General features: G+C 37.8%; 1 protein-coding gene across 7 annotated transcripts in view; it reads left to right on the top strand.

Moving 5' to 3' along the window:
• The window catches only part of LOC112159050 (extracellular sulfatase Sulf-2), a 78,111-nt gene that overhangs the window by 32,001 nt on the left and 21,234 nt on the right, over positions 1-24,876 (top strand). For 3 of the 7 annotated variants that reach the window (XM_024292869.2, XM_024292868.2, XM_024292865.2), the window contains exons 1-5: positions 6,084-6,541; positions 21,345-21,562; positions 21,710-21,830; positions 23,056-23,174; positions 23,325-23,476. In XM_024292869.2, coding sequence (XP_024148637.1) covers positions 21,403-21,562; positions 21,710-21,830; positions 23,056-23,174; positions 23,325-23,476 — 552 coding nt within the window. In that variant the 5' untranslated portion in view covers positions 6,084-6,541; positions 21,345-21,402. Of the gene's footprint in view, positions 1-6,082; positions 6,542-21,344; positions 21,563-21,709; positions 21,831-23,055; positions 23,175-23,324; positions 23,477-24,876 lie in introns of those variants that run through there. The other 4 variants (XM_036212880.1, XM_024292866.2, XM_024292867.2 and 1 more) reach the window with 3 other exon arrangements.

Here is a 24,876-nt window from a genome sequence, read left to right as displayed (position 1 = left end):
CATTTAGCTAATATTTGAGCTAACTATCAGTTTCAGCATTTTCAGTTATTAGCTCCAATGTTTTAAGCCATCAATTTTAGCATCTTCAGTTATCAGCATTAGCATCCTTAGCGGCAGAATTCAGCTTACAGCATTCACACTAGCATTGTCGCAGGTAATGCTATGGATCTAGTTCATACTTATGTTAAAAAGTTACAGTTTTTAAGTTTAAAAAAATGTTTTAGTGTTCAATAAATGTTTATCCGGTTCAGCCCGTGACCAAAGGTGTGTTTTGTGCTATTGAGTTTAACACCCCTGCATTATTGGATGAGTAGACCAACTCTGGTCATCAGAAGTCGTGACCATGCGTTTGCAGCTCTCCCACCTAAACCAGGTGTGTTCAGCTATACAAAGTGTCATGTAGCCAAAGCTTGTCTTGTTTCTGTAAAGAACTTTGAGTTTCCTCTGTGTCTGACAGTGAGATACATGTAACCGCTGCTCCTTTCTGTAATTCCTTCTACATCTTTGGAATACTGAATGGCTGTTTTAGCTTCTTCACTGCAGGATTTCATCTCTGACTTTTAGAAAGAGGAAAGTCGACTACAGTCGTGTCTCTGATGTGATCTGCAGCCTAACTGGTAGATTTCGTTTTATTCAGTGAATATGAACCAGCGCGGGGAATGAGACAGAGATTTTAATAAACATGAGCGGTATACAAATGGAGGAGCATTGAACAGATGAGTGGAGGTGTAAATGAAGTGGTGGGCGGAGCCTGTAGTCCAATTTGGATGGGGACAAAGGACAGGATGTGCAAATGAGGCTCTGTGTTCTATCTGCTCGCTCTCTCCATGTAGAGGTGATGAGTGCGTCAACACTCGGCAGGTTGTCTCTCCGGGGGTTTTACAGCACCAAACAAAGGAAATGACATGCCATTCATTTAGCTTACTTTCCTCGACGGTTTTGTCTGCACAATGTCATCAAAGGGAAGATATTGATCGTCCTTTTTACCACTCTCCACAGCGTTTTTCTGTTAGAGCCATGCAGCTTCAGAACAAGCAGGTGAAGCAAAGGCCGTGTGGTGTTCAATGTTCTGATTCAGTCTGATAAAGTTTGTCTTTGACATCATGGACAGTGCATTGATTTACCATATTTTCCGGAGTATAAGTTGCAGATTTTTTCATAGTTTAGCCAGGGGTGCGACTTATACTCAGGAGCGATTATCTGTGATATTTTTTAAATGCATAAATAGGCTCAAATATTTGTTAGTTTCCCACTAACAACCGGTTGTCCTTTAGCAGATGAAGAAGTGTGGTACTAAACCAGGGGTTGGCAACCTTTAACAGTAAAAGAGCCATTTGGACTCATTTTCTGCAGATCAAAACCTAGAAGGAGCCGTATAGTCTTACTTTAGCATTTAAGAAATTTGGATTTACATTCATGACCTTCGTTTTTTAAACGAGAAATATTAATTATATCAATTTTTTTGGCTCAAACAAAAGTAAACAGATCAAAAAAATTTAGCATCTCTCAAAATGTGATTTATTTCTTACTTATTTTCAAAATAAAATATGCTCTGTGCCAAACAGGATCATCTCAGTACAGCTAGTAACCAATGTTGTGCAGCATAAGATAATGTGCTTTTAACTCATAAAAGATCAAACTTTTTACCAAAGTTTTGCTTTAAGTTCTGGAGGTAGAGTTGATCAAACAAGACGTCTTCAGGTCCACAGGGATGTAAACACCTACATAGTTTATCATCTATGTGCACCTGAGCCATCAATTTTTAAATTTAAGTAATCTAAATTAAATAAATGCAATACTTAAAAAATTGCAATTTCATTTTTATTTTGTTTATTTTATTCTTTTTTCCCCTCTTTGTGCACAGCAGTCTTACACTGCTGGGTTTTGTTATTTTAGTTTGGAGTTGGATCTTGGCAGTCTTAGATTGCAGGCTTTGTTTATTTGTTTTCTTTTGGTAGTTTTGGTTAGACAGCCATTAGCAGGGAGCATCAAACTGAGCATCCAATTTGATCAGGGTCAAAACAGGTCGTGGGCGCAAGTTTGATGTGAGTCAAAAAAGAGGTAGTGGATGTGAGTTTGATGTTGTCATGGTTCAACCTGCTACTTCCCTCTCCAACCACCAGAGGGAGCGCTCACCTGAGTTTTAACCACACCATTCTCCTTCACCTGGACTCTGGTCATCATCAGCTGTTTACCATCTGCCTCAGTATCATCACTGCCTCAGGATTTAGTCTGGCGTCACACCTTGGCTCAGTGCGAAGTCTTGTGTTGCCCTGCATACATTCTGAGCGTGTTTACTCCTATGCCTGTCTCCCTGTATCGCCTCGGCGTCCTCACCTCTGCCTGTTTATTGACCACGCCTTGTCTAGGCCTTTTCCTCCATTAAAACCTTGTTTGTATGGATCCACACGCCTCTGCCTCTTCGTTACAGACGTGGTGGGAACGTTATGCTGGGCTTGGCGGATTTGTTCCGAAATGTCAGACTTTTCCCTCGAAAGTGCGACTTATATATGACTTGATTAGACATTTTGTGCTCCATCGACCTGTACTCTGGAAAATATGGTACATGACATTCAGTAGGATTTATAGACAATGGAGGAATCGGTGTCAATCAAGAGCTACTATTTACATTTAATGCTTAAAGAACATTTAAATCCCACACTGTTCTATTTTTTACCATAAAGTTTCTAGTTTTCTGATCCTTATGGCATATCTGTGATTTCCTTTGGTCAAAACTCTAAAAAAATAATACCACCTATTCTTTTTTAACTTTATGATATCATAACACTTTTTTCCCCCTTGAGCTCAGTTGTTCTGGGACCACAGAGACAAATTTCTCTTCGCCTTGTAGAGAAAATACAAATAAAAATCGTAGAATCCTTGACAGCTTTATTCACAATAGGTAGGACCCTTCTTTATCTGCAGTAAAACAGGAATCACGATCAAGGACTCACATCTCTCACAGTTCTCCATATTTTTAGCAGCGTACCTCAGGCTCACTCAGATTTACAGCAGACTGCAAGGCTGCTTCTGAAGATGCTAAAACTAGAATGTAAAGGTTACATTTATGAAGCTTCTCTGATGTGAAACCTGAAACCTGCGTCAGCTTGGGAGGCAGATGCTATGTTATTTTGTCATAAGTTATAATAATAAGCCTAATGGCATGCTGGATCACTGCAGTTATGAGGTGTAAAATAAAGTGACTAGTTTTAATCCATGAGTGTGACCGAACCAGTTAAGAACTGGTTACAAAAGGTTCAAACTGTGCTGTAGTTGAAACAATGTAAACAGTGGAGCTGAAGCTCGGGTGTTCAAGGGTTAAAGATGATCTGGACACAGCTGTAAGGCACTTGACAGCAGTGACAGTCTGGTCTGACTCCGCCCTCCTGACTATTGCACAACAGCACACAAACTTTATGCTACCACAACAATACGACCACCTATTTGTTCTGGATGAGCGTGACAGTTTTCACATGATGACTGTCAGATGACTCCACACATACTCCGTTAATTGTGAAAGCGGCCTCACGCTGTAATTGGTTCCAACGTCGTCTCAATATGCTGACCTGAAATAAAGGTTAAACTTTTGAACAACCAAGACGAGAACTTTTGACATTTCAATAAGAAATCAGAGAAACTGTTCGACCCCTCTCAGAAAGAAAGTAACGGCTTTCTGTAGAAAAGATTTGGTCTTAAAGTGCTTGGCGGTGGTTTCAAGAGCAGAAGTGAACATTCAGAAGACGAGGTCTCTGGAGACGTGCAGCAGCAACCTGAAAGTGTAATGCGCTTTCACATTTAACCATGATGAAGCCGCTCGTGTTGCTCTCATCAATAAAGCAGCGGAGTTCGGTTGACGTGGTGAGAGCCGTCACTCCACTGCTCCTTCTGCAAATAAATCATTCATTCATAGAGCTGAGGGTCAGTTTAAACATTGCATAGTATAAATCATGAACTAAGGAGGAGCTCTGCTTTTTGAAAAATCCAAAACGAGTAGAATGACTATTGACTTCAAATGGAAACAAAGTCAATTAATTACTGAAGGTCTGAAGTGAAAAGTGTGTCACACTGACATTATGTAAGACATGCAAATAGTGCGAAATTGGTTATAAGTGAATATACGTGGAAAAGGGAGAAAAGTTTCATAAAAACCACATTAAAACCACGGAAGAAGTCAAATAAATCACCTGACCCAAACTACGTACGTGGACAATGTGGTAATTGTCCGTAGTGTCAGTGTGACACGGCTTTGACTCTCATTTGTTGTTTATATCAAAGTGGCACTCTAAAAAACCAACTGTTTTTCAGACGACATCATCACGGTCTGCGACATCTTTGCTCGTTTTGTTGGCCTGTTTTTTAACAGTTCTCAGAGAATTTTGAGAATCGTTATCTGCAGCAGGTGCTTCTGCATAAAGGCTTATCTGAAGTTAAACAAGTTCTCTGGTCGGAGTCCATTAAGGCTTTCTTCTGAAGTGGTCTGTTGGCAGACTGGTATCGTGGATGTGCAACTGACTGAAGCCATCAAATTAACATGAACCGAAATGTCTGTAACTTCCTGTTAAACCTATACGATAATCAGCAATTTCTGCTTTTTTGAGACTATAAATCTCTCCAGAGTATAAGTCGCAGCAGTCAAAAAGAGCATAATAAAAATGAAAAAAAAAAAAATGTATTAGTTGAAAATGAGAAAAAGGCTATAGTCCCACCCTTGTCCCTAAATACTAAAACACTGTATAGTGCAGAACTATCTAGTGACCTTTGAATTTTTTCTGAATCGTCACGCTCAGTCCTCAGTTTTACAGAAAAAAAAATAAAATTCAAAACAGCAGCTGTTACAAACTGATAATTATTTTTTCAATCAGTATTTTTTTTACATTTATAGTTTTTTATTTGAAGTTTTCGCTATTTTTTCAAATTTTCAAAATTTCTGAACATTTTTATTTCAAATTTTAAGGTTTTTTTTTTATTTATTTACAGTCTTGTTTTTCAAATTTTCATTTTTTTTTTCTGTTACAATGTCTGTTTGCCCTGCGACAGACTGGCATCCTGTCCAGGGTAAACCCCGCCTTCGCTCATGAGTAACCGGGCTAGGCTCCAGCACCCCCGCGACCCCCGAAGGGACAAAGCGGCCAAGAAATGAATGTCTATTTTTCAAGTTTTCAATCTGTTTTTTCATTCAATTTAAGCTGATCCTGATTTGACACCATAGATTTCCGCCAAACGTAGCGTTAATACTCAGCACTGCTTTTTCTTCTGTGCTGCTGTCACTAGCAAATGCTGATAAACACAGCTACAGATTTTTTTAGTTCTCAAATAAGTCACACCCCAGCTAAATTACGCAAAAAAAAAACAGATTTATACGGTAATCGAAAACTTTTTCCAAACCTATTCAATGGATTCAATATGTCATGTTCTGCATATACAGTATTACCGTCCTGTATATATATATACATTTAAATATGTCTATTCATAGTTAAAAGTAAACATATGTGTGTGTGTATGTGGGGGGGGGCACGATTTTATCCTCTTTTACTTTTTCATTTTTCAATCAATTCATGAGCAATTATCCTCACTAAGTTGGTATATGTATATTTCTTTTGTTTGTCTTCTTTGGTTACGATTTGATTGCTTGAAAGAAACCAATTCCAATGGATCATAGAAAAAAACTCCTGCAGCATATGAATCTGGAAAAGGTTATGAAACGGAAATTTTGATTGCATCACTGCAAAGTGAGAAAGGTTCTTCAGAGTTTATGCAAATGGAAAAGTCAGAAGTGTTTCAGAAAAATGAAACAAAATCCTGAATAGTAAACTGAGAGGCTGATACTTGATGACTTTAGGTTGTTCAGTCAATGTACAGTTTGTTGACTCAGAGAGACACTTACAAAAAAAGAAACTCAAAAAGAAGATGGAAGTCTGGGCTGTTACATGTTAGTGTTATCTTTGAGTCTGTTTTCTAATGCCTGATAATAAAACTGTGCAGAATATTCAGGCATAAATACCTGTCTTCTAAATGAAGAATCTGTTCGTGTGAAATCATGAGTCTGAAAAAGGAGAACAGGAGGTGAAAAAGAGAGAAATGGATTTTGCCAGAGGAGGGGAGGGAGGAATAGAGGGAGTCAGAACAGAGAGAGAGGGAGGTATATAAAGACCTACAGAGAGAAGGAGAGGCAGAGGGAGGAGGAAGGAGAGCAGCAGCAGCTCGGCTGCTGTTCCTACCAGAGGGCTGCAGTTGTCGAGGGGAAGTCGCCGTTACCACAAGGATTACTGCGATGTCTGCCTCCATGGCAACAGCTAGCGGGAACTGAGTCGCGGAGAAGCTGACCATCCGGTGCCGTGGCCGACGAGCAAGGCAGCCATGAGCCAGGAGTCAGGCTTCTTGAAACAAAAAAACAAGAAGTAATGGAGACTAAACTTTGAATGTAAGAAATCCTTTTTGAGGAAGTCAGAAAGTTGAAGGAAGTGTCTCTGAGTTCTGCAGTTCTCTGCCTCCTCTTTTCTGTTGGACCAACTTCCTCATTTTCTTAACTCACCTAAATAAAGTAAGTGTGTTTCTCTGCTATTTTTGTCTGTTATTGCTGATGTTACTGAAGGACCATAACTAAGGAAACAGCAACTCTAGACTGTTGAAAGCAAGAGCGAGTCGCTCTAAAGGAGCTTTAACTGGCTTTGCTGCAGGTTTGTGGAGAGAGAAGTTAAGCTATTGTTGGCTGGCTCACAGGTCTGTTATGCGAATTCTGAATTTACTTAAACTGATTCTTGAAGAAAACCAGTTCAAGTAGAAATCTTTGGTTCAAACCTCCGGCTTTCTCTCACAGTCCAAAATCCTGCTTCATAGTGTGATTGGTATCTCCAAATTGTGCTTCTGTGCGACAAACCTGTTCAGGGTGAACCCCACCTGCGCCCAACAGTAAACCCCATGACCCCCAAATGGACACAGCAGGTTCTGAAGATGAAGATGGATAGATGATTCTTGGAGTGTTACATTCAACAGCACCATAATTTGAAGATGTGACTAACTCTTTAACACTTGAGGTGTCGCCTGTGAAGCTTTAACGCAAAATCTTTGACATACTAGATCGGGGTCGGCAACCTTTAACAGTAAAAGAGCCATTTGGGCTTGTTTTCTACTGATCAAAACCTAGAAGGAGCCACATGGTCTTACTTTAGTCTTCAAGAAATTTAGATTTGGATTCATGACCTTCTGTTTTTTATAATAAATCTTATTATGCCTATTTTTTGGTACAAACAAAAGAAAAAAACAATTAAAGAAATGTTTTATTCTATTTTACCCTCTTTGTCCACAGCAGTCTTACACTGCTGGGTTTGTTATTTTAGTTTGGGGTTGGATCTTGGTAGTCTTAATTTATGGGCTTTGTTTATTTGTTTTCAGGTTGCAGACCCTTGTACTAGACTATAACTAGTACTAGACTATAACTAGTACTAGACTATAACTAGTACTAGACTATAACCTTTCAACCGTTAGCACGATCAATGTCATTCCAGTAGATTCTGAAGGAGAAAAGCGGCGCTCACGCCGCTTTTCTCCTTCAGAATCTACTGGAATGACGTTGATCGTGTTCACAACTAAAAAATGACAGTATATCAAAGAACATAAAGACTGGAGTGCTGGTGTTAAAGAGTTAAGTTACATATTAGTCTTGACATTTTGGGTGTCCTCAACTCGTTTTTTGACGTGCTGGCTGTTTGTAAAATCAAGGGTATGCAACCCGTGGTATGCGGTACCGGACGTTCCTATGTTACGATTCTGCGTTATGTTTATGGGAATAAACGACGTAGAAACACAGCAGCACCCTTGGAGACCACCTCCATTTATTGCGGATCTGACAATTTTCCAGAAAGGAAAGAGACAGAATTCACGGAGTTAGCTGCCCGTCTTAGCTCCTACATGAGAGTGACAGGTAGAGGGACATCAGCTAATCCTTACATCAAAATAAAATGTCAAAATCTTATATTTTTCAGTAACAAAATTCAAATAACAACAGCATTATGGGCATAACGTTGTTAACGTTACAGGACACCCACCGCACACTCAAACAGAAAGGGAGAGAGAAAGCAAGAAGAAACCACCGAAGAAGAACAAACTAAGGAGGGGCTACCAACCCAACTCTGAATTCAGGGGAGAAATATACTTACTGACAGCCAATATTTTGTGTAATTAAATTAGAAATATCTCATTTCGTGACATATGGACGTGGTAACGAACGGGGACTGGTCCTCAAGACGCAGCTTGTACCAATACTCTTACGCCGCTAGACGTGATACCAGATGTGGTACCTGACCCGAGCTGGTACTAGATGCGAAGCAGTACTGGGTTAGGGTACCGGTACTGGACCATTACGGCTCGCAATACACGATTTAATGGGTGTAGCCAGCACGTCTAAAAAACGACGAATTAGGAACACCCACAATGTCAGTTTTCGACCTTAACTGTCAATATGTGACGAGTTGGGAGTCAGAATGTGTTACAGTGAGCAGTAGGTGACAGTGGAGAGAAGCAACTCCCTGTAAATGAAATATTTAGGAAGAAACTTCAGCTGAACCAGCTGGAGTTTGGAATTACAAGACGACGGCATTCATGCGTTAAAACACTGGAACATTTTTTAAAAGACAAAATCGATGTACAGAAGTGAGAGAAAAGGATCAACAGAACATCTGATGAAAGACAAAGAGGGATGAAAGTAACTGCAACATGTAGAAAAAAAGAATAAGACCAATCACAGTCCCTTTAACATTGTAACAAGGCAGAAATATTATTATTATTTTTTTTTTAAGATTCAAAACTTCTTGAAGATCATATTTGTCAAACGAGAAGAAAACTGGAAACATTTTTGATGAATCAGGAAATATGTTCCTCTTTCTACTTCCCTCAATCTGTGTTTCTTTCTTTGAAACAATGATACTCGCAGGTTGACATGTTTTAGAAGTTGTGCTGTCATATGAAGTAACGTGCTTTGGAGGGAAAAAAAGGCATGAGAGTAACTTTAGGGGATCTGAAGTCATGAATATGAGCAGCCTGACACACCCAGAGCAACTGTGGCTTTTGGAAGTGTGAAAAGAACTCATTCTGGTCAACAAAACGCATCACACAGATATTATGTTTCAGAGGATTTGTATCAGAAACATCTTAAGATAGAATTGAAAAGTATGTTCACACTGACATGACGGCCTCATCAGGCTTTGTTGTCACTGACATCCCACTTTGCTACAGTGTAAAAAGTGAAATGTTGGATCAATTAACAAAAATTCTGTAATTTGTTACATTTAGAAATATTAGTTTTTTGTTAAATTAACTTTTTAAGTTGAGTAAACAATCAACTCAAAATTGTAATTTGATAAAAAAAAACTAATCACTTTAAATGCAACAAATTACAGAGCTTTTGTTAATTGATGCAATGTTTCACTTTTTACAGTGTAGTAAATTTTGAAATAACACCTCGGATCATTGATTATACATAAGACCTGGAATGATGACTCCTCCTCCCTCATGTGCCAACAGGAAGTACCTGCTGGCTCCAATAAGCCAAAATCCAATAGACAACTACAGAGAAATAACCAGCTGTTACTCCTTCTGTTTGTCAGTATTTTACTACCTTTTTCTTGCCGTAGTGCTAGTTTTCAAATTATTAGCTGACCAATCAAATACCTCCATAAAAGCATCAAACACATCAAACATTTGATTAACAGATTCTCCTGAGTCCACTTTCAGTGGAACCTTGCAACCAGCTGACTCCTGATTGGAGAGACTGGTTGTCATAGAAACCTCGACTCAGCCTAACTCGGACCAATCACTGCCTACTGATGATTTCTGGTTCCAACATGGTGAAGTGTGTTTTGGAAAAAAATTGTGACTAAATGGACTTTATTCAATGTGAGGCATTTTCTATGGATGAGGTCACACTCACTAGGTCCAGTTCTCATATACAGTTAATGCACTAAAAAAAATAATGGATCAAGAAAGTCTCCGTAATTTGTTACATTTAAATTGTTTTGTTTTAGTCAAAATAAAATTTTGTGTTGATTGTTTATACAACTTAAAATGTAATTTGATAAAAAACTAATGAATTTAACAAATTAGAGAGTTCTAATTAATTGATTCAATGTTCCAATTTTTATAGTGTGGTTGTGTTAAAATAAAAAAAAGTTGATCATATAGATCCAGTTAAGAAGAAAAATTTGGTTTTGTGGATGTGAACACTAGCTGGTAAATTTCCCAGGCATCCTGAGAGAAAAAGAGGAAGCAAAAATCACAGGGAAATCTAAAATATCTTGTGGGTCTTTGCGGTGGAGTGAAGAGGTTCCTGTAAATACACGATAACCAGTGGAGCAGATGGAAAAGGTGGTTTGCTTCTTCTGCTTTGTTACATAAAGAAACTTTTTTTTTCTTATAGGAGCTGCATGAATTTGCAGAGGTCGAGCGGTCGATCGCTGATCAGAGGGTTCAGGTTCAGATCCTATCTTGCTTTTCCATGTGTTGAATCCTGTAATCCTCCTGCTTATAGGTCGGCACCATGTTAGTCAGCAGAGCTGCCATGTGAATGTGGGTGAATGGGATTGTGAGTGTAAAGCGCTTTGGGACTTAATCATGTTAATATATAGTTGTAAGTATTAAAATTAGTAATAATATCCTTCTTAAACACAAAGTCAGTGAAAATCTTCTCTTAGTTAAAGAACTTTTGTTCTGGTTTTCTAAACGTTATTTACCGTAAACATATGATCAACCAGAAGAGGCTCTTTGTGTCCGACTGTGTCTCTGATAACAGAGGACATGCCAGTGTAAAAATATAAACTCATATGACACGTTTGGCTTCTAATTCCATTTATTCTAACAGCCAGTTAAGAAATGTTCATTTTCTGCATTTTACTCACATTGTTGACATTGAATTCGGAGTCGTTTTCGTGAGATAAGTTAGATATTGTCTGTTTTATAAAATATTTTATTTTATTTTATTCACACATTTAAACTAGAGCGGGAGGATAAACCGCTAGAGATGGAACATCTAGTTTTCAAGGGAGTCCTCCATTTCAAGAAATATTAATCACAAATGACAGAGTAGGAACCAAATAAAATAGTGCAAAGATTAAATACACATACAAAAACACACATAGAAGCTCAGGCTCTCAATGTCCACCCCTACCCAACATGACATTTTAGAGAGTTTAAATAAACAAAAAACATACAAAAAACAAGACTAAACTGAAAAACACAAACCACATTTAACGGAAGATAAAGCAGAGATAAAATGAAATTGACGACATGTGTTTGAGATGAATTAAATAACTTTCTTAAACAGTGACAAAGATTAAATGGAGCATATAGATAAAAGAAGATTGTTCCAGTCGTTTGGAGCTTTTAACACAAAAAGATTTTTTTTCTATATATTTTTTTTATATTTTAAAACAGAGAAGAATACCTGGTTATTATGGCTATGTTGTGAACTAAAAGGAACTAGGTACTGTTTCAAATAAAAAGGAAGGTCCAGAAAAAAAATGAATTAAAACCTGTGAAATTATTTAACATTATTAAATCGATTATTATTCAATTCATAATGTGTTTAAATTAGTTCAGGACTGACGTCTATTAATTGACTGATAGTCTTCTTCTGTTCTTGGACTATGTCAGAGTTTATTATGGGATTTGGGTAATCCCCCCAAACTAGTAGATCTAGAAACTGATGTTTTTTTATGTGGTTTGGTCATCTTTAGTCTGTGAGTTACTGTTATAAGTGCTGATTTAGAACACCAACAAAACCAAGTGAATCTTTTCAGTATTCCTGACTCGTTTGATACAGATCTATGAACTGGTTTAAGTGTGAAAACAATTCAATATTGTGAGAATATTAAGTAAGTCCATTTGCTTCTAAGAATAAAAAACCTCTCAGACCCTGAACATGTCAGAGTCACGAGTCTGAGTGGACGTTGTTCACCTCTAAACCCGAGCGCTGAGACTGCAGACTCGGCGTTAACACCTCGCATGCTGCAGCCACGTGTGAAGGTCTGAGCCTCCAGCGTCATCACATTGTCCATCGTTGATCGATATTTGTCACTAAAACCGCTTTGATCCAGTAATCCTCAGTCCATGACTGCTTTTCTCTTTAACTGGAACCTGTTCTTTTCTCTCTTTCGAGGGGGTTTGAGCAGCTTTTTCACCATTGCCTTTTTTGAATCCTTCAACATATTGTTTTAGATCTCCAACTGAAACCTTCTACTGATATTTTAAATCTATTTTGTTGTTGAATTTCCCTGCAAACTTTCCATTTCGTTTGTTATCTGCTTCAAAACAAACTGGTTTCATCATTTATTCACTGATGATCGATTTTGAAATTATTTTTTTTCCCCAACAAATCCTGAGTTCAGCAGAAACTGAGGTGATACTTTGAATTTTCGGTTTCAGAAAGGCTAATCAGTGTGAACTGATATGAATCTGATCTTGTCACACACATGCAAACAGGAGAAAGTCATCATCAGTGGAGCTCAGGTTCATGGATTCACCATGGCAACAACAAAAACCCTCATGTCAGCGGAAGAGTTCATGTGTCAGCAAAGAAAAAGGACATGCAGGCAGAAATGAACTCATGGGATTAATAAATAAATATAATACATGCTATTACGTGACTTAGATCCAGTCTGAATGACCAAAAGCGAAGCTGCAGCAGGTTTAAATAGAATGGACTGAAAACATTAAGGTGACTAGATTTAAATAGTAAATTGTTCTATGATTAAATATATCAAAATTACATATTTTTTACCCAAAAAAAAACAAAAAAACCCATGCTTCATAGAAGGGATATTCTTAGGATGGTACCCATAATTCTTCTGTTTCTCCCTAACACATTTAGTGAAATTAAAACCAAAAAGTTCTATTTTTTGTCTCGTCTGACCACATGACTTTCTCCTATGGTTCCTCTGGGTCAGAGGTCGGCAACCTTTACCAGTAAAAGAGCCATTTGGGCTTGTTTTCTACTAATCAGAACCTAGAAGGAGCCACATTGACTTATGTTAACCTTTAAGAAATGTGGATTTGCATTCATAACCCTTTGTTTTAATAAGCAAAAAAGCAAAAAAAATATATATAAAAAGCACCTAGCATCTCTTCAAAAGGGATTTTTTTGACGTTTTTAACTTTCGTAGCAAAAAAGCAAGTTCGTTCCTTAATTACTTGCTGAACCTCAAATGAGCATAATATTTCTCTGTAAATTAAATCAGCCAAAAATGTTAGCGTGTTGCTGCAATAAAAGCTAAACTAAAAAATTAGCCTAAAACCCCCAGTAGATAACAGTTTAGCTACAAATGTTAGCATATTGCTAAAATATTAGTTACACTCCAAATTAGGATAAAAAACGAATTAGAAAATTAAATTAAAAAAGCTAGCTTGTTGCTTAATTACTAGCTGAACTCCAAATTAGCCTAAAATTCCTCATTAAACTAGCTTAGTCAAAAACGTTAGCATGTTGCTAAAATAGAAGCTACATTCTAAATTATCCAAAAAAGAAAAATCAGTAGATAACATATTAGCTGAAAACATCAGCATTTTACTAGAATATTAGCTAAATTCAAAATTAGCATAAAATTCCTTAGTAAACTAACTTAGTCAAAAATGTTAGCATGTTGCCAAAATAGAATCTAAAGCCCTAAATTAGCCAAAAAACCCCGGTAGATGACAAATTAGCCAGAAACCTTAGTATGTTGCTAAAATAGAAGCTGAAACTCTATGAAGCCCAATGAGGCAAATTTCCTTAGAGATTTTGGGGTGTATATATATAAAATTGAATTGAATTTAATTAAATTATCCTAAAAAACCCCACTAGAAAACAAATTAGCCAAAATCATTAGTATGTTGCTAAAATAATAGCTAATCTCCATTTTTTTTTTTTAATTACTATTATTTTATTTTTCTCTAACCAGAGAGCCACTATGGAGAGATAAAGGAGTCACATGTGGCTCTGGAGCCGCAGGTTGCAGACCCCTGTTCTGGGTCATTCAAATGGTCAAACTTAAGACGGGCCTGGGCGTGTGCTGGTTTAAGCAGGGAAACCTTCTGTGCCATGCATGATTTCAAACCTGTTGGAATGAACCTACCATTAGGATGACAGGCTGTCTAAATGGACCAAATGAATCAAACAAGCAGATCAAGATCTATGTGAAGAGATGATCTCAAACAGACTCAGTACGAGGCGCCTACATTGGGAATATTTACAATCTTGTTTGGGAAAACTCCAAATAAGCTCAAAGCCAGCACCCATTACTTGACATATCTAAAGTCAACTGATCCAGTACTTTCTCAATATTTGAAACCCAGCTGATAGAGAAAACACAAAACTCTGGGGGGATTTTTCCTTGATTGGTGAGAAGATAAAGGAGAAGGGTGAAGACCTCAGGGGTGAAAAACTGTGATTGATTACATCTGGTTTCCCAAACGATCAACTCTTAAGAGAACACATCTGTACAAACTTCCTGTGGAATCTTTCTCTGACTGATGTTTCTGTTTGTGGAATACAAAGTTATCCATCGTTCCTTTTACTTTTTTCAGAAAATTGTGGAGAGCATGATTTGTTAGATGAAAGCTTCACTTTTTGGGTTTCCATGGAAACTCCTGCAGTTCTCAGTTTTTTTTTTTTTTTTAATGAGCTGCTGTACTTTTTCTGGGTTTTCACCTTTAACCTCTGAAACATAAAGTCCCTCCATGTGGGAAAACACATGAATACAAATGAGCCAAAGGGGCAGCATTGCCACTTTTCTCTTTACCCAGCACATTTCGTAGTAAGTCAATTGGCAGCTGGTTGCATCAGCTGGAGACCTGCTTGTGTGTCTTGAATTTATGCGAGCAGATAGATGTGTTTAAGAGAGGAGAGCCAGATCAGGATGACATGCTGTCTCTGGGGCATTCAGGGCGTTTATGGTCTCCGCTCAGGAGAGCACAGTGGCCTTATAATGTGCTGAATAGATTTTATAACCAAATGTGAGCAGATGCTCCAGCCATGTGTGAGTGGAGCATGAGTTCATTAAGGTGCAGGCCTAAATGATTCATTGTTTCTGTTCCAGTTGGATGTAAAACAGCGGCGTGGTTTTATCTCCAAGCAGACGAGGAGTTGGTCTCTCTTTTGAACATTCGTTACAACATTTTAGTGAAATCAAGAACCAAAAGAGATGAACCCCTCCTATTGACTGTATATATGAACTGGACCAAGTGACCTTCCCCTCTCCCATTCCGAACAGGAAGTACCCGCTGGTTTCAAAAGCCCCGTAGTCTTCTATAGAGAAATAAACAGCTTTTACTCAGTCATTTTATTTGTCAGAATATCCATTCTTCCTCCGATACTTATTTTTAAACGTTCTCGACAATCCTAATTTTTTATTGTTATTTTTGCAGTAGTGAAAGTTATTTATGCAGGTGGTCTCACACTAAGTTTGAAACGTTTGACTGACAGATTCCCGAGCCAGCTTTCCGTGGAAGGGGGTGTGGCCTTCTAACACTCCTAATTGGCGAGAGTGGTTGCCACAAAACGCTAACTTTGGTTGTCTGACTCCAACATGTCAACGTTTGTATATTTAATAAATACCAATATTGACTTAATAACATTTGAGCTGGAAGTAAGGCATGTTCTATGGGTGATGTCACACTCACTCAATCCAGTTCTCTTATACAGTCAATGGTCAGAACATGCACGGTGGTGAGAATTTATTGTTCTGACTGAAGGATAAGAAGACTGTTTACTTTTTTTAAGCACACATCTTCTAAAAACTCCCTTTTAAATTAAATGTGTTGTGTGCTGTTTAGTGTTTTCACATCCTCGTTCCCTAAGTTTCCCTATCCTAGACATTTTACTAGTGTCGTACTGTCAGGGGCTGCAAAGCCTTCAGTGAAGGCCTAAAATGATCTGAAAAGAAGTATCTTAATCTCAGAAAAATGTTTTATACATATATTTGTCCAAAATATATTTTAGATCATTCAAACTGTTCTGTCAGCCTCTCTCACGCTTGTTTGTTCACATGGAAGTTTCTAACCAATCAGATTTTAGACATCACTTGTTGCTAGGTTATTAAAAGTCTACCTTATGCTCATACAGTCAGCGCCTCCGTCTTCACTTCCTGATTAAATCAGCAATATATGGATTAAACGCATTGACGTTGATTCAACCAATCAGAATTTGATCTCAGGTTTCTGCAGCTTCATGAGGATGAATTATGACATAATCGCCTCTGATTGGATGTTCAAAGCTTGCGCTACCAAAAGCTAACTTCTTCTGTTTTTTCAGGCTGTAGGCAGTAGCTGCACTGGATTTTTTTCATTATATGGAATTTTAGTGAACTTATTCCGATCCATTTATGATGGAATTGCTCCAAAAAATATTATTCATATATAACTGTATGGTGTTAGAAGCATAAAACAGTTAATTAAGGAAAACTGAAGACTCAGCTCAGAAATGCTCGGACCGCCACACCATTTGACCTTTTTCTGTTTTACTTTTTTCACATCAGCCCAGCAGGGACCTGATCATGAGTCTGTTATGTGAATCAGTTTCTTTAGACAAAGTAAAAATAAAACATGCAGTGCAGGGGCATCCCGGGACACGCAGGGTCTGCAGCAGGGGTGGGTGCTGAGGTCTGCATTCCTGCTAGTTTCGTCTTGTTCTCTGTGTTCTAATTGGCTGGACACACCTGATCCAGGTGATCAGCCATAAATAAGGCAGCAATAAACCTGTCAACACAGTGGCCCTTGACTTCTGGAGTTCTGTTCTGAAATGAATACTTTCAGTGTTAAGATTTTCAGTTTTATGAAACGTTTTTCAGTATAAACATCCTTTCAATGCATCTTGATAAAGACAAATAAAAAAACTCACCTCCTTCTTTATTAAAGGCAGCTCTGTTGTTGCTGGCTGTGTTTTCTGGCTGTTTGCTGATGCTCTGCAGACTGCTCTGCTGAGGCAAAGGTCTAAAGTTTCAGCGTTCTCCACACAGAGATGCGACTATCAAATAAAACAAACTATCAGGAATCGAGAGCCGCAGCTTGATTTTCCTGCTCCGTGAATATCAGATGAAAGGACATTCTGCTGCTTCACTTTCAGGAGTCTTCAAAGCTGTGAGTTGGAACCTCGTTCAGAAGAATTCAGAACAGATGTGGTCGTGTAATTAACATCCAGAGTAAATGTTTTGGAGTCTATTAACAGTGTGGGGAGAGATGTTAATGTGTCTCATTAATTAAAGCTGCAGAGTGTTTGGCAGGAAGGATGAGGCCGTTAGGACTGATGGGGGAAACGAGCAGCTGTCACCAGGATATTGAGGTTCCCCTCAGATTCAACAAAATACAGTTTACCACAGAGACCAAGTAAGGAAGGATTTTTTAATTTACAGTTGCTCTTTAAAAATATACAGTCCTGGATTTTGGAATAGAAAGAAACATTACTTTCATTCACACTTAGTCCTCACATCAGGTTGCAAGCATACCAGGGCGCGGTATGGATTGCTTAGTGTGAACGAACCCTTGGGGTCTCTGTACTCCTCGTTTTCCTTTGGCTTCTTTAATGAAGCTTTTGTATAGTAAAGGCATCGTTTTTGTTCCCCAAAATCCCACTCTTGCTTGCCAACTAGAGGTCTAACGTTTTATTTTAACAATTCGATTAATTTCATTATTTGTGGTTCCAAATATAGTTCATAGTCGATGTTGGTTCATTTTGCAGGATCCAATTAATTTATAAAAATGGATCAATTCTTAGCCAAAACTTTAACTAGTTTGACTCAGAGATAAATAGTGTTCCCACACTCATTCGTGGTTTTACTTATTCATGGTTTTCCTTGTTCGCTGTTTTACTTATTTGCTCATTGAGGGTTTTCTAATTGTTGCCACTGAAGTGCACCTGTTGTTAATTCCATAAACACCAATACAGCTGAAATTGATTAACGAGACCTTCAGATGCTTAACCAACAAGAAAATAATCAGACAAGTTTAATTCAGTTCATGCCAGACCCAATAAAAACGAGTTCCTTTAATTTTTGTGAGCAGTGTAGTTGGATCGTTGGAATAGAAATCAATTAATCAAATAGGTTAATTAATTTTTAAACCCTTACTGCCAACTTAATAAACAGAGACGTGACGGTTAAAATATGATGAGTCAGACGTGAGGCATAAAAATATCACTCATTTTAAATTAATGATGACTGTCAGCGTTTCAGACAGTAAGGTGACAGGTGGGCAGACACAGGTGGAACTTAATGTTGGAGACATTGATTGTGTCCCTATTCTGTCACTACTCACTACATAGGGCATTATGTGGGACGTTTGCTGTTTTGTTCGGGTTTCCAGATCTACAATTCCAAAATCCAGTGCCCTAATTAGCAGTCTACGGCAGTAGTTGCTCACCAGATTAAGAAACATAGACCATAATTCATTGCAGTTGAACATTTTTACATTAAACCCTTTAACACCAACACCTCCAACGGCAGTAATGCTTCAACACATCTGTAAGTTTCCACCATTAACGCGATCAACGTCATTCCATAAACACTGATGATTCCATGAGCTCTGATGTTAAAGAATTAAAAAATGTAAGTACATTTTTTTTTGATAAATAATCAAAATTCATCAAAAGAATAACATGGATTAATAAATAATCTTTGTAAAACATTCATACTTTTTTTACTTTGACAAACGGGTGAGATCACACTCTGTGTTTCCAATACATAAACGTAGAGAGCATGGGTCCGAATTCCATTCAAATCCAGGACATTGGATAGTCTCGCACTTGAAGCTAGGAAGTAGTGAGGGAAATCAGACCCAGTCATCATGAGTATGAATAAAAACTGGAGTCAAAACTCTGGAAGTGGATTAAATTGCTTTGTCCCTTTCTGTTGCATCGCAAGAAACTTCAGTTTGGTGTTTGTCTCTGACATCTTTGATCATGGAGGAAGATAGACTCAGGCAAACAGAAATATGAAAGTTACTACTATTCTTTTGCTTACTTTTTTTTTTCTTACTATATTTATTGTATTAATATGTTTAATGAGCAAGGCCGGCCCTGTGCTGCATGGTGCTTTAGCAAAAATGTGATTTTTGCGCCCCAACCGTCCCCTTCATACACACCAATTCCACTGTCCAAAAATGATTAAAAAACACAGTACCTGCCTGGAATATGTTCCAATAAGTATTATTTTAATTCTCAAATCTTAAATAGTGACTATTTAAGAAAACTGTTACGAATAATAACACCAATGCCAAGCCGGGACACAGCCGGCAAAGTTATTATGTAAAACTTTTGAGTTATTTAAAGGGTAACCAAACAGGGAAGTTGGAGGCTGACTCCACCCACAGCCGAAATCTGAAAATCCAGTCAGGGGGTGGGGCTTGGGGGCAGGACTGTTATCGGTACTGGAGCTGCAGATCATGACGTGGGACTTCTGAAATGATGGGAGACGAATGGTTTGACCAATCACAAAATTCAACTGTAACACCTTGTTTCAACCTGTAGGGGGCAGCACACAGGCGGTTTTATTTTCAAGAATTAAACAAGTTTATTTTAAATTGTTAAAAATGTGGCAACAACCAACAGACAGAACTTTTAAAGATTATAGAGGTTTATGGAGGTCAACAGATTAAAGAAAAGTGTAGATTTAAGGTTTGGTTACCCTTTAATTTGTTTTTAATTATTAGATTTATTTTACATTTTACATGAAATGAGTGATATGTCAAACTGTAAAAAAAATAAAACAAAATGAAGTAAATAATAATAATAATTTATGACCTAATCTTTGCAGTTTGATGCCCCATCCAGCAAATGGCACCCTAGGCAGCCGCCTAGGTCCCCTATGGCCAGGTCCGGCCCTGTTAATGAGCTTGTGTAATCGGTAGATTTCACTATAAAAAGATGCTTGCTCTTTTCGTCTGTACTGAGCTCTTTTGCAGTTGTGAATGTGTACAGCATGAAGAGAAATGGACAGAAGATCCGGTCAATGACATTCATCAAGCACCAATTTTAATAGAACACGATCATTCGTTTCTGCATCTGTCAAACAGATGTTACATCTTTCTGTCTTCACCTTTCAAGCAGCACCTGCCTGCGGTTCTTCCTGTGATTACCTCTGAAGGTGATTTGGTGACAGAATGAAATATTCAGTGTAACGGGTCATTTCATAAAGCACGGCGAGGTGCAACAAAGAGGCTTTTCTCTGCGAGCGGTGTGTAATCCGCTGCTGTTCGCAGCACTTTAAGATGAGAGCCTCTTTTCTTTGATTACTGTCACATTTGCATAACACTCCTGCTGTTAGCCCACACACACTTCTGCTGTGAAACTAATAGGATTAGCCTTTATGATTCTGAACACAAAAGACTGCTGTTGGTGCCTTTGTCTGCCCGTTCTTGTGAGTTTTTGGTGTTTGAGCCACCAATGCTTCCTCCAATAATTAATACAACCCTCAATCTTTTAGCAGTTTGTTTTGTGGCAATTTCCATTTTCCATTTATCTCATTTTGAAACACTCCTAAAACAGTCTTGCATTGTTAAAGTATCACAAATTTGTTATTTTCTCACAGGTCATCTTTCCAGGCTACAAAAATTAAGACAAAATTTGATGTTTTTGCACACAAAGTGATCAGAAACTGTAAAAAAAATGCATTTCTTACAAGCAAACACAGAAATATTTGCCTCTCCTCCACATTCATGCTATCCGGTCCTGTGCAAAAGATTGAACTTATGTTCCTAATAAAATGTGTCACCAAACAAACACTATCAAATGCACTTTTTTTACTTGGCTTATGTACAACAACGAGGCTCCCTTTATTTCTTTTATCTCACCACATTTGAATGTATTCTCCTTTATGAAATGTCATGATGTTTTGAATGTAACTTTGTAAGCATTTATGTACACTTTTAATCGAATTTATCCATGCTTTTGTGTGTTTTTTGTCTCTCTGTCACTGTGCAGTACATGGGTTCCGTATGGAAATATTAGGTATTGTTATTAATATTATTAATGACATCTGTTACCCTAAAGGAAAGTTAAACTGATGATTCAAAATCACGTAAAGTATTGTCTGCTTGAAGCAAACTGTTTTTTAAATATCCAATCAGAACTTGCTCTTGAATCCATTGACTGTAAAAGAGAACGGGACTGATTGAGTGTGATGTCACTCATAGAAACGGTTTACTTCAAGCTCCAATGAAATCAAGCCAGTTCAAGCACCGTTTTCAACAATATGGATGCTGCCATGCTGGAACCAGATGATGTCAGTTTTTTCCTTTTTGGAGTCCAGTTCTCATATACAGTCAATCCTTAAATCTCATGTCTGACATTCTGTTTCTTCTGGGATCTGAACATCTCCGTCCCTTTTCAGAGGTTGACATCCTGCCGCAGAAGCCGCTGACTGCCTTGAAATCGTGCAGAGGAAGGCCATGGCGAGACCGATCTTCCTCTCCCTGCTGTTCTTGGTGACTCTTGGCCATGCGCAGTTCCAGCCTGGAGGACGACTGAAGCCCCGCTTACAGAGGGACCGACGCAACATCCGACCAAACATCATCCTTGTTCTGACTGACGACCAGGACCTGGAACTTGGTGATGAAACACACCTTTCAGTTTCAGCATCTCTGCTGGCACTAATGTTGGGTCCAAACTGTGTTTGTTACATTGAATTTTATATTCTGTGACAAAGAGCTGGTGGTTCTGGCTGGATGGGGTTTCTGACTTTATCTTTGTGTGTAGGTTCCATGCAGGCCATGAATAAGACTCGCCGTATTATGGAGGAGGGAGGGACGTCCTTCTCTAATGCCTTTGTGACCACGCCCATGTGCTGTCCATCACGATCAAGCATGCTCACCGGGAAGTAAGTCTCCATCTGGTGTCAGTCACAACACAGAACACCACTGCAAGCTGCAATGAACCACAAAAAACATGACTTTCAATATTTTTATGCATCTAAATGAATTTACCTCTAATAAAATGAAAATAGACCAGAATACTCATAATGGAACAATAAAGGACGAGTGGATCTGTTAGTAAAAGCCTTAGGAACTTCTGAAGCTGAATTAAAGACATTAAAGGTAAATCAAAGTTAATATTAAAATGATTATTCTTCATTAAAAATAGTATAGATTTCATAATGTTAGAAGGAATAAAATGTTACAAGTATAAAATTGTAACTATAATGAAGAATTGTGCTGTTTTAGGACAAGGTTCGGCTTTCTTTCAGTTTTTGAAGTTACTCCTAAAGTTAATTGCTATCCAAAAAAAAAAAACACAAGCCTTAGTTTTCTATTGTGTTTTCATTAGTGTATCAATAATAATTTCCAAAATCTATTCCATTAGATACAACAGAGCCTGAATCAATTCGATTTTGTCTTTTTTCTCTATTCTTTCAATCCACTCAATTCAGCTGGATTCAATTCAATTTTGGGTTTACACGGTTTAAACATTTGAACACATTTGTTTAGAAATACATCATAATAATTTACTATATTATTATTAATATTGAAATAGTGAGAGTGTTAATACCATACAGTGTTACATGGTTTCTCAAAAGGAGAAGTTCTCACAAAAATATTCAGATCATTAACGTAAACATTGTTCTGCTTCTCCTGGAGGACATTTCAGTTTGGCCACTAGGTGGCGCTCACGCTATAGCATTACACATTTTTCAAGAATAAGCAAAAAATTGTGATTTAGACCAAAAATGGTTACTTTAAAGATTTTTTCCTTAGAAGAGTTTGGAAAATTCATAAAAATGTTTATTTAGTCAGCAATGTATGTTCACGTTGACCTAGCGTTAGCATTAGCCGTCCTAAGGGGAAATTCCATTAAACATTAGCATCAAGCTAGCAGACTTTAGTTTTATGTGCTAAATCATATATTTTTATAGATCAATTATTCATCTATTAAGCTTAGATCGATTCAAATCAATTTTATCAACCCAGCCCTGAATACACAGTTCCCGGCTCAACAGAAGATGACACAAAAGTTCCTGATTCCTCCTGCTTGATATTCTTGAAAGAGCTGGAAAATGCTTAGGGAGCCGGTGTCAAATAGTTTGTTTCCTTCTCTTTGTTTCCCAGGTACGTGCACAATCACAACACCTACACCAACAATGAGAACTGTTCCTCCATGTCATGGCAGCGACAGCATGAGCCGCGCACCTTTGCAGTCTACCTGAACAACACTGGATACAGGACAGGTGCAGCAACAAACGCAGAACACTGGATTTTTACATAATTTCTTCTTATTTCCAGACAAATTACCTCCCCTCCAAAAAAACAAAAAACCAAATGATTTATTTTTTTCAGCGGCTCTTCAGCTGTCTCACATGTCGTCTGTGTGTTTTCAGCTTTCTTCGGGAAGTACCTGAACGAGTACAACGGCTCGTACGTTCCCAGCGGTTGGAGGGAGTGGCTCGGCCTGGTGAAGAACAGCCGCTTCTACAACTACACACTGAGCCGCAATGGCGTTCGGGAGAAACACGGAGCGCGATACCCTGAGGTGAGCGCGTGCAGCTTCACAGGAGCTCCTTCAACCTTCACGTCAGCTTCACAAAGCTGAAAATGACCAAAGATGAAAGACTTAAACATGACATGAAAGAGAGAGTTGCAGAAGAAGATAACCACCTGACAATATCTTACCTTTTCATTTATTCTTGCATATGTTTTTAATGATAAAGGAGCTGTCTATCTACACTCAGCACTATTTGCTGTAAATGATGGAGATCCCCAAGTGTCTGCTGTGGGCTCCTTTTTGATTGTCTCGGGTTTGAATTTGCACTGAAATTTGTTCAAACGATGTTTGTGGCTCTGCCATAGACTGACAGCTTTGTATCGCGTCTTCGCCCAACAGAAGCTGGGATAGGCTCCAGCAACCCTTTGAACCAGAAGGGGATTCAACACGTTCTGAAGATAATTGAATGGATATTTTTTCCGCACAGATCAAATTTTACCAGAAAAAAATGTTTTACCGTAGAAACAGGTTAAAAAATGAATATAAATATATATTCTGAGGATTAATTCAACCTTCAAGTTACTAATAGCCTTGATTTATTTATTTATTTTTGGTATTTTGTTTTACACTTTTTTTTTAGTTCACTTTATTGTTGTGTTTTATATTTTTGTTTACTGTTTAAGAAAATTCCCTTTAAACGTTTAGCACAAAATATAAAAGATCTATGAACAATTATTTTATCTACTACTACTGTCTATGTTTAACAAGTTTTTACTGAGGTGTAACCTACTGCTTGTCATCCAAAGAAGAAAGGAGTTGGAATTTAGGTATATCTAAGAAACATGCTCCTAAATTCACCATGGGGGCGTTATTAATGGAAACAGCTGTGACATTTCCAAAGCTACGCCTCATATAACTATGAACTGTATGGAGTCTCTTTCAATTTGTGTGTGTGATCCTTAATGTGAAATTAATACAATTAATTTTGTTTGTAACTGTTCTTGCAATTGTGTATTCATATGTACAAAAAATTGACAAAATACAAAAAAAATAAAATTTACACTCACACAACTTTAAAGCTTAAAACTAACTACACACATAAGTCTAAAAAATTACACACAAATCGCTTGTTTTGCACATACAAAACTGCATTTACACACAAATCTAATGTGAGTCTCACTTGTGTGTAGTTTGAAGCTGCTTTCATTTAAAGTTGTGTGTGTAAATTATATTTTGTAATTTTTGTGAATACACAATTGCATGATCACATAATGTAGTTTCAAATCAGAATTATGCATCAATCATGGAATATATATTCCCTTCATAGGATTGAAGCTAAAGAACCAGAAATGAAGTATCTGAACGATCATTTAAACACAAACAAGTGATTAAAATGAAACCAGGAAACCAAGCAAAGGCCTTCACCACAGTAACCATGTCGCTCTGCT

Source organism: Oryzias melastigma, linkage group LG7 (genome assembly GCF_002922805.2).
Source record: "Oryzias melastigma strain HK-1 linkage group LG7, ASM292280v2, whole genome shotgun sequence".
NCBI classification, from domain to species: Eukaryota; Metazoa; Chordata; class Actinopteri; order Beloniformes; family Adrianichthyidae; genus Oryzias; species Oryzias melastigma.
This window is presented reverse-complemented; position numbering and strand designations above follow the sequence as displayed.